This window comes from Triticum dicoccoides, chromosome 2B (assembly GCF_002162155.2).
Source record: "Triticum dicoccoides isolate Atlit2015 ecotype Zavitan chromosome 2B, WEW_v2.0, whole genome shotgun sequence".
NCBI classification, from domain to species: Eukaryota; Viridiplantae; Streptophyta; class Magnoliopsida; order Poales; family Poaceae; genus Triticum; species Triticum dicoccoides.
In genome coordinates, this window is record NC_041383.1 from 812,063,476 (window position 1) to 812,073,770 (window position 10,295).

A 10,295-nucleotide genomic window follows, 5' to 3' on the forward strand; every position below is an offset into this window, starting at 1 on the left:
GACAACACGACTGGGCTTTGGCGGGTCGGTAATGAAGAAGCATTGGTCCACTTGGGAAGCCAGTACCCATGGCTCATTTTTCGCGGTGACGTTTGCGCCCGCGGTCTTGGATTTGGCTTCGGGTATAACCATGGTGGTGAAATACCGGTCTTCTTTTATGACGTTCTTGGCCCATCTGACACGGAACATCGGGACCTTCTCTCCAGCGTAGCTCAGCTCCCAGATCTCCTCGATCCTTCCGTAGTATCTGTCCTTGTCATTACCGGTGTAGGATTCCATCGTTACCCCGGAGTTCTGATAACCATCGCTCTTCATGTCCTTGGCCTCGGTGTAGAATGTGTAGCCGTTGATATCGTACGCCTCATAGGTCATCAGGTTGTGCTCGGCGCCCTGTGACAAGGCGAATATGAGTTGTTCTTCCGCGGAAGAATCCTCATGTAAAGGGTACGATAGAAGCTTATGCTTGAACCAACGCGTGAAACATGAGTTGTGCTCTTTGAGTGTATCTTCGTCCGTCCTCTGTTGGCCTCGGTCATTGTACGTCTTTTTAATAAAGGTTTTATGCTCTACCACTCAAGGATCGACCACGTCTATGTGTTGGATCGTTCCCAAATTCTGGGTATTCGAAGTTCAATGCTTGCCACTGGCTCGCATCCTTAGGGTGACTCAGCATCTTGTCTTTTTTATCTATCTCCGGATCATTTGTGTCATCTTCTCGCTTCTTCTCCTCCCTATCCGCGTGCCAACACAGGAGCTTTGCTACCTTAGGATCCGCGAAATACCGCTACAGACGAGGAGTGATCGGAAAGTACCACACCACTTTTCGAGGAGCTTTCTTCCTCTTCTTGTATCGAGTGACACCGCACACCGGACATATTGTAGACTCCGCGTGCTCGTCCCGATAAATGATGCAATTGTTCATGCACACATGGTATTTCACGTGCGGTAAATCCAGAGGACAAACGATTTTCTTTGCCTCCTCCAAACTGGTCGGGCACTTGTTCCCCTTGGGAAGACGTTCGTGCCAGAATGACATGTTCTCGTCGAAGCATGCGTCGGTCATTTTGTGTTTTACCTTCATCTCCAGAGCCATGAGCGTTACTTTCAGGCGGGTATCCTCGGGCCTGCATCCTTCATACAACGGAGTAACCGCGTCTAACTCAAGTTGATCCATCTTGGCTTTCTCTCGGGCGGCAGCTCTTGCGTTATCCGTCTGCTTGAGAAGCAGCTCTTGAATATGAGGGTCCTGCACCCAGCCCATCGATGGTCCAACGTCGCCTGCTCCGCCGGCATCATCATCATGTCCTGCATCTTCTACATGATGACTGTGTACAGCATCACAGTCGTGATCATCTCCTGGGGATTCTTCGTCTTCTCGCCCCCCCGAGCCGCGGTGGTTGTCTTGCTGCCCTTCCTCATTTCTTGCCCGGCCCGCATGGACGACTTCGTAGTCATCTTCATCACCTTGCCACCGATAGCCATCCATGAAACCACGCAACAGCAGGTGGTCCCGCACCTGCCCGGAATCCGGGTCCGCAATAAGGCTATTCAGCTTGCATCTTCGACACGGACATCTTATCTCCGTCTCGTTCTTTTGAAGCATCTCGGCCTTCGCGGACCTCAAAAACCTATTCACGATGCCTTCGGTCATCGTGCGGACCATGGTCGCCTGCGGAGTAGAGCAAAACGATATTTTAGAACCAAGAAAAAATTTGGCATGACTTTCCCTAAAAATAGGACCAAAAAGAATGCTTAATGCCAAAATTCTCGCCGAAAAGGAAATGAATCAACATTCCGGCAAAATATTGGCAACTATCGCATTTCAAATACCGGTACACCTCCAAACACAAACACATATGCAACACCACAAACATATGCAACACCACGAACATACATAGATCTAGCTAGGCCGTAAAAAGTGCATGTGCACATTGTTGTAAGGAGAACAACCTAAATATAGCTTCCCCCCTTACTTACCTATTAAAACAAGGTAATTTAACCACTTAATTTGAATGAATCTATGGTGGAAATGGGGTGAAAAAGAGGAGGCACCGAGACAAGGAGGAGGTGGAGAGAATGAAGTGGGGAGAAAGTGAGTGTGTGGGTAGGAGAGGCTGTCCCAAATATCTTGTTGCTGCCCACTTACTAATGGCGCACCTCTTGCATGGTGCGCCATTAGTAGTTACAACTACTAATGGCGCACCCAAGCAGGATGCGCCATTAGTATGTTTGGATAGGCGCACTAGTTCAAAAAAAAATTCTATACTAATGGCGCACCCACTGCCTGGTGCGCCATTAGTAGTTACAACTACTAATGGCGCACTTGGGCAGGATGCGCCATTAGTATGTTTGGATAGGCGCACTAGTTCAAAAAAAAAATTCTATACTAATGGCGCACCTGCTGCCTGGTGCGCCATTAGTAGTTACAACTGCTAATGGCGCACTTTGCCCGGATGCGCCATTAGTATGTTTGGACAGGCGCACTAGTTAAAAAAAATTGATACTAATGGCGCACCCGTAGCATGGTGCGCCATTAGTAGTTTAAACTCTAATGGCGCATCAGATTGTGGTGCGCCATTAGTATATACTAATGGCGCACCATCTTTCTGGTGCGCCATTAGTGTCAATCCCATCTATAGCCCTTTTCCTAGTAGTGCAACATCGGGATCAAGGTAAATTTGTCCCTTACAAAGCTTTGAGGATCTCAATATCCGGTTTAAGAATTTCCGGTTCAAAACATGGGTATCCTGCCTTACGGCTTACCTTATTATGGTCACTTGGGGGCTTCCTGCTCATCGGGCAAAGCTATCAGTACCCTCTTGATCGGCGCAATGCCAAAATTTATATGGTCACTTGGGGGCTTCCTGTTCAAACATAGGTCGTATTCGAACCAAAGAGAACATATCTGTCGATACCCTTTTGATTAGCAAACTGCTGAACCTACTTGGGGGCTTCTTGATCGTATCCGAATCATAGCTCAACCCCTTTAGGAATCGACGTGGATCGTATTCGAATCAGCGTCGCTAAACAACTCTTAAGGTCACTTGGGGGCTTCCTGTTCAAACATGGGCCGTATTCGAACCAAAGAGAACATAGTTGTCGATACCCACTTTGATCGGCATCGCCAACACCACTGGGGGCTATATGATCCTATTCGAATCTTAGCTTAACCCATTTGGAACGGTTTACTGATCGTATTCGAATCAGAAGCCTCAAAATTTTTATCTATTTTTATACAATCGCAAGTATTTGAGTTGTCACAAATATCATATGTGTCGGCTCTTACAGAGTTGAGTTATCAACTTCACTGTCCGGGTCACATAAACCGACGGTATCATTCAAAGGATCATAGGAATCTTGTGATCTACTTGTGTGCAGGATAAGACTATATTTGGGTGGTTACTCGCCCTGGCTTTTGACATTAAGTCGCCAGGGCATATGTTATTTAAACTCTGTGCAGGATCTACAGAGCTATGGCTTACATAAATGATCAAGTTCAAGCCCATCATCAAAGATGGAAATTGATGTCTCAAAAGGGTTATTAATTCTTGATTTTCTCAAAGGCTATACGCCACCGGGTTACAATGAATGTGCATCGGCCAAGAGTCGCCAGGTATTTAAACTCCGGATTTACTTGTCAACCGATGAGGTATTCAAATCTTTAATAGCCAAAACTGGCTGGATTTTCATGATGATATTGAATGATTGAGGTTTTTATACCGGATTATATTATTCAAATCTTGAATAGCCAACATGGCTGGATTTCTATTGTGATTATCAACAACCAATGTTATGAATGAGGTATTCAAAGTCGCTTTAGCGCAACGGTGATTATTTTACTAATGGATATGATTTATTCTACAATTGAAGGAATAGTCCCGAGTCGCTGCAGGCTTACGACCCAACACTTGGGGGCTACATTATTTAAATTGAGGTTACATCAAATGTGCAAGTCTCATGTCACTGCAAGCATGCACCATGACACTTGGGGGCTAATGCAAAGTCATTGTTTGCTCACCTTTATTGAAGACCCGGCTCATCACATCGTAATGAGCCGGCCCTTGGGGGCTACCAATTGCTCCTATCAACAATTCAAGTATATATAAAGTCCCAGCTCAGTATTATCTTACTAAGCCGGCCCTTGGGGACTACATATTGCTGTTTAAGTCTACATGATCATATTTATGAAGTCCCTGCTCATTATTGCATAATGACCCGGCCCTTGGGGGCTACACTGGTTGAAATTTTACGAGCATAAGGCAATTACAAGTCCCATGTTGCTGCAAGCATGACAACCCGGCACTTGGGGGCTACATATGTAGAATATTCAGTTTTATGAATAATGATTGAGATGAATAACCCGGATTTCTTCGAGGTCACAACACTTATATGGAAGCAAGTCTTAAGTTATCATTATGTTCTCCCCTTAAGACTTGGGGGCTACAGGTACTATGCATATAAAGAAGGAACATCTTCAAATTCTCAGCTTTGAGTAAATCAGGAAGATCAATTACATGACCCGATGTCAACAACAATTATGACTCGACATCATCAGTCTTTTATAACCCGGAGATTCTGGAAATTATAACTCGGCAAGATCTACATCTTTAAGCCGGTTAAAAATCAGATGAGTATTTCAAGACCTATATTTTTAAGACGGTGCTTTGGAAGCCGACTCAAATGGATTATTTGTTTACAATATTTCATCTACAAGCAAATTGATTGTGAAGCTGGTTTATTACCCGGATTTTCTAGAAAAAGGAAATGACAAGGAATTAAAGATGTTCAGGTGCTGATTTACAAGGATTCTTAACCCGGAGCACAACCTGTCAAATTTGTTCTTGTGTTTATTTTGCAGCATAAGTTTACCATGGATAAATCCAAGCTAAACTTGGTGGCTAATGTCGGGGATATACCCCGCGGTGTAACCCGGCCGGAAGTATAACCCGGCCGGACTTAGCGACTCACTAAAGACCCGCCCGATCCTGGCGACTTATGGGTGACCTGGCAAGCGGATCAGAGGAGCGACAAGACCCGGGGGCCCAGGAGGCTCAAGGCCCAGAAGGCCGGCTTACGTTATGGTAGACCGCCTTAAGAGGAAAGGCGTGAGGAATATCTCCCTTACAAGGAATCAAGACTCGGACTTGTATCCGGCTTGTAATAGAAGATAGGCTAGTCCTAATCCTATTTGGACTCCACGTGTAACCCACCCCTCTAACTTATATAAGGAGGGGCAGGGCTCCCAAAAGAAGGAGGGAGAAAGAAGAAACAATCTCTAGGGCTAGACATGAAGAGCCGGCTTACCGGCGACTCTCTCATGATCATAATGAGACCTAGCCTCAAACAACATGTAGGGTTGTTACCGGATGATGTTTCCCGGGGCCCGAAGCTGTCTAAATCCTTGTCTTGCGTGTTGCGTCTCTCGTCCCGATCAACCCCTCTCAAGCTATCACATAGATGCGTTGGCCTAGGGATTAAGTCCTGACACTAAGGACATCTGTCGTGACAATTCCACAATAACTGCTGAGATGCTACCAGGTGGAAAAGCAGAAACATTAGAAATTTTGAATGAAAATGAAGATATGAAGAGAATCTTTATTTATTTATGTTCATGTAAAGAGTAAAAAATTCACTTTTCCTGATTTTTAAAAGTATGTGACATAAATTTTAAGTGATAGGAACATTTTTTTAATAAATATCACAAATATTTTTTTAGTATGTTATGATTAATTTTACAAAATTGCACAAAGAAATTTTAACTTTTCTTAAAGTGTCATATTTTTTAAATGCTCAAACATTTTTTAAACGTGTGATTTTTTATAAAAATATCATGAATTTTATTTAAATGTGTGTACATTTACTTTGAATTGTAGAATCTTTGTAATGTTATTTTGTAAAAAGGTCATGATTTTTTTATTAAAATACATGGACGTTTTTCAAGTTACGTGAACAATTTTAAATATTTCTTAATATCTTTTTAAAATATTTCTTAAAATATCGAAAAGGAGAGCTGGAAAAAATAGCGATAAGGAAAAAAATATTTTATTAAAAAAGATGGTTCTAGTTAGAGTCCGACCAGGAACGTGACACAACAACGTAGCTGGGCTGTCCGACTGTGAAAGGGCGAGCGAACATAAAGCGGAAGCCATAACCCGGCAGTTCTGGTCCATAAGCGGCGGGCGGCGGCGGCGGCGGTGAGTATAGCAATCTCAGAGAAACAGTCAACGCCCCCATCCCACCACCACGAGAACTGCGATGGCGGATGGCGGCGGCGAGTATAGCGGTCTGGACAAACCCATCCCCTCCCCCACAAGAACTGCGGCGGCGGATGGCGGCGGGGAAGACGTGGTACGAGTAAAGGGGAGCCCTCCGCCGTTCAAAATCCGCAAGCTGGGTGCCCCGGGTACGAGTTCAGTTGACACTCAGGATCAGAGTGAGGCCATGGCTGCCAAGATCGGCGAGAAGATGGAGGTGGAGGAGGAGAAAAGATCCATTGAGTCGGTGGCCGCCAGAGCCGGGCATGTGGATACAGAGATGACCGAATTCAAGTACGGCGAGGTTGCAGATGAGGAGCTTGAGCAGGACAAGATGAACGGATACAAATCTAATCAGCAGATCAAGAACAAGACGACCCGGGAGGAGGTGGAGATGGACGTAGGCAAAATAAGCTCCATCATCTCCGAGCAGGAGATCGAGCGGCTCTGTGTGCAGATGGACCAGATGGCGTCTTTAATGAGATACAGGATCAAACCATCAGCCCCACTCTGCAGCAGCAGCAGCAATGAGACTGAAGATCAGCCAGTGATCGACGGCATCCGAAAAGAGTTGGCTGATCTGCAGGGCAGCATGTCCAAGCTCAAATCGCAACTGAAGCCTTTCTGGCACAAGTACCCGTATGAGGAGGACTATGTGGCGCCGGAGGAGGAGAAGGATCCCAAGGAGAGGGCAAGGAAGGAGATGGAGGAGGAGCAGGAGGTCTTTGATTCCTACCGTCAAGGCGTTCAATCTAAAGTTAATTGCTTTGGATACACAAGTAAGATTTTTTTTTTGCCAACACTGGTTCATTACTACTTCCTCTGTAAGTTGAGACACTTATTTTGGGACGGAGGGAGTACTAGTTGATTGCTTTCTATGATTCCTATCAATGCAGATTCCTTCCTTGTAGCAACTACTAATTCATGGTTTATTAGGATCCATCGCATGTTAACTGTTTTTCTCAACAAAATTCTGCGTGCAGCCCTAGTGAGCCCCATGCACTTTACACACTACACGCCCAGACAGATCCCATCCGATTATACTACTCGTAGGATCACCTTGCAGATCTTCTCCTTCAAGATTGCCAACATCAGTTTGGACCTGGAATGGCCACTCCTGCATTGGCCACTCAAAGTGTACGGCGTCGTCGCCGCACGAGACTATGTGGATCATAGACGCAACGTTCTCTTCCACCGGCAAAGGGGCAACTTCCAAGAGATCACCAAAGAAGTAAGTGCCTGCCGTATTCTGTTAACTTTCCTTTTATCTCCTCTTTGTTGCATGCATGGGTCTTTAGTTTGTTGATGCATCGGTTTGTTGCAATTCATTCATTCATTCCCTTTTCTGTGCTTGACTGGCCCATCTCGTGCAATCTCAGCCGACCGCCCTCTTGAGTTTGAAGTCCAACTAAAACTTAAAGGCGGCGCAGCAGAGTCTCAAGACAGCGCGTTGATCAATAGCAGAGGCCATTACAATGGCTATGATACCCATAATGGTTTATATACTGTCACCTTTGACAACTGTCTTTGCACAACAGAGTTAAGTCTGCAGAAGCTGTACCGTGGAGCAGTCCAAGCCACTTTCCTGCGTGTCGGCATTGCTAAAGGCAGTCAAAGCCCTTTCAGTTATGGAGGCAGAGTTGCTTGCTCCTCACCACCTCAGAAAGATGAAGGCCCTGCCACTCCCACCCAAGTTGTGTTGCTTGATTCCCGTGATTGTGCTGGTGGGAAGATGCCGATAGGCGAAGAAGATGGTTACCTTGATCTGTCAAGGCATGTTGTTTCTGTTGAATTACGAACAGTGAGTGAAGATTCTGAAGAATTGAAAGAAACCCTGAAAGTTGTCATAGAAGCCTACTCTCCCGGTGGTTCTGTGCAAGCTCATGTCATGGTCAGGCCTCAATACTGCGGCATAAGTAAACATAAATGTGACCTCAACGGCTCTAAGGTGAAGATTACCATCGCTTGGTCACCTATTGTTAGCAGTGCTCTCACTAGAAAGGTTATTCTGTGAGAGGGATATGTTCGATGGTGCTCATGTATTTGATCAGCTATGTAAGATGTCAACCTATTGCTGTATCGATCTGCTATGTAATATGTTTGACTATCTGCTATGTAATATGTTTGACTGTGTGTATCGACTATATGTTTTATAAGCCAAGTCTAGATGGTGTATTTCTACTTACATTACTGCTATAACTTGCCAGTCATGCTGTAGGAAGTATTTCTGGTCTGACCGTTAAGCAGCCACATTATGAATAGTGTCTAAATGTTCTGTTAACATATGCATGTTACTCTCTCTAGAATAATAGATGCCTTCATTCTGTTACAACTAGAATCAAATGGATGTGGTCTGCTGGGAACTTGAGCTGCAGCGAAATGCTTAGTTTTCTTTTTGTATTGCTTAAAACCTCTGCCTAGTCGGCGGATATATGGTATGTGCGCTCAATTTTCACTGGTGAATGTGCGCTCAGGAGTAAACAGTATGCAGGCATGTCAACTTGCTCCTGAACTACTGATCAGTCTTGTTCAACTTGTGATCAACTTGGTGCTCAGCTATGCTGCAGGACGTTATGATACCCTTTGCCCAGTTATATCTATCTACTTCTATTTTTCCAATAGGTGGTTGTTTGTTTGTTTAAGTACCAAGCTTTGTGTGTATATCGACTACAAATTGTTATGTTATATGTTGTTTTTATTTCTACCATAACTTGTATTCTGTTTCTATTATTCTTCTCATTGAAGTTGTATTAGTTAGTTACTGTTTAGTTTCATGTTATCTCATTTGTTCCTTTTATGTTGTAGAAGCTTAGATGGAATATATGTCATTCAATTATCCATTCTCTTTTACGGCGTCAGTTGAATGAGAGGAAGAAGCTTTGCCCTCCTATTTTATTTCCTAGACTGTTTCTATTATCAGTTTAGCTAACTATGTTTTTCACACTCGGTTTTCTTGAACGTTTCATGAGAATCTGAATGTGAGATCTCAAAAAAATCTTTCCAGAAGAAAGACTAATGACATGGTTTGATGCCGCTCAACTGTGAGATCCTGTCAACAAGATCAGAAGAACGCACACAGGAAACTACCTGTCGGAGCTACCTACCTTTCATGAGGTCAGTTGAGATTTTGTCCAGAAGATTGATAGCAAAGTCAAACCATTAACAACCATAAAAATTATTTTGTTCCATCACATCTCACTCATGGCCTTTTCCACCTAACCCCTCCGCGACCCCCGCGTCGCCTGGGAGGCGACTCGGGGGAACCCTAGCCCGCCGCGCCGCCACCCCCTCTCCCCGGCTCCCCTGCCGCGCCGCCGTCGGAGGAAACCGCCGGGCGAAGCCCGCGCGGCGGACGGCGGCGGCGGGGCTTCCCGCTCGCGCGCGCGGCGTCGTTCCAGACGGCGACCGCTCCAGGTGGGGAAGGCTCGGCCTCCGGCGCTGCGGCCGTGGCGGCGCTCCCCGGCGGCCCTCTGCTTCGTCTCGCGCTTCTCCTTCTCTGGGTGGGTGGAGTGGCGTGGCCTGGAGCTTGGCCGGCCGTGGCGGCGGCGTAGGCGTGCGGGTGCTTAGGCGCCAGATTTGGTCCGCGCCCGATCTGGCCCGCCGGCTGCTGTTGGCGGCGAGGAAGGGATCTAGCGTGGTGGTGACGCCCCATAGCGCCGCCGCCGCACCCCTCGCCTCCCCTCCCTATGCTGCCGCCTAAGGGCCTCCCAATGATGCGATTTTGGTGGTCGGGATCCAGATCGGGGGAAACCCGGGTCGGCTCCGGCCAGCCGCGACGACGACGACGCCTGCGGGCGCCGATTTCTTCATGGAGACGTCTGTCAAGGTCTGCCCTTCCACTCCCCACCACCTAGCTTCTCGGGTGAAAACCTAACTCCGGTGGGCGGCGGCAGCGTCTTTGGCGCCGTGACCTTCTTGAAGGCGCCGCCTTGAGGGCTGGGTGGTGGCGGGCGCTGTTTGGGGTGGGTAACAGCTGCTGACGGCGTGCCCTTCTTCGCCCAAGCCTCCGCTTTTCCTCCGACGCGTCCAGGTTCTCCTGGG

General features: G+C 46.5%; 1 protein-coding gene across 1 annotated transcript; it reads left to right on the forward strand.

Annotated features, from left to right (window-relative positions):
• Positions 1-6,807: 6,807 nt before the first annotated feature.
• On the forward strand, positions 6,808-8,422 carry LOC119368951. Its single transcript, XM_037634052.1, has 2 exons — positions 6,808-7,033; positions 7,238-8,422. The coding sequence occupies exons 1-2, from the start codon at positions 6,847-6,849 to the stop codon at positions 7,558-7,560; spliced, it is 510 nt and encodes a 169-aa protein (XP_037489949.1). The 5' UTR covers positions 6,808-6,846; the 3' UTR covers positions 7,561-8,422.
• The last annotated feature ends 1,873 nt before the right edge of the window (positions 8,423-10,295 follow it).

What these genes read in the sequence shown, in the direction of transcription:
- LOC119368951 (XM_037634052.1), top strand. Translation starts at nt 6,847, where the DNA reads ATGTCCAAGCTCAAATCGCAACTGAAGCCTTTCTGGCACAAGTACCCG. An exon ending in TAATTGCTTTGGATACACAA is followed by an intron (nt 7,034 to 7,237) that starts GTAAGATTTTTT and finishes TTCTGCGTGCAG; the next exon opens with CCCTAGTGAGCCCCATGCAC.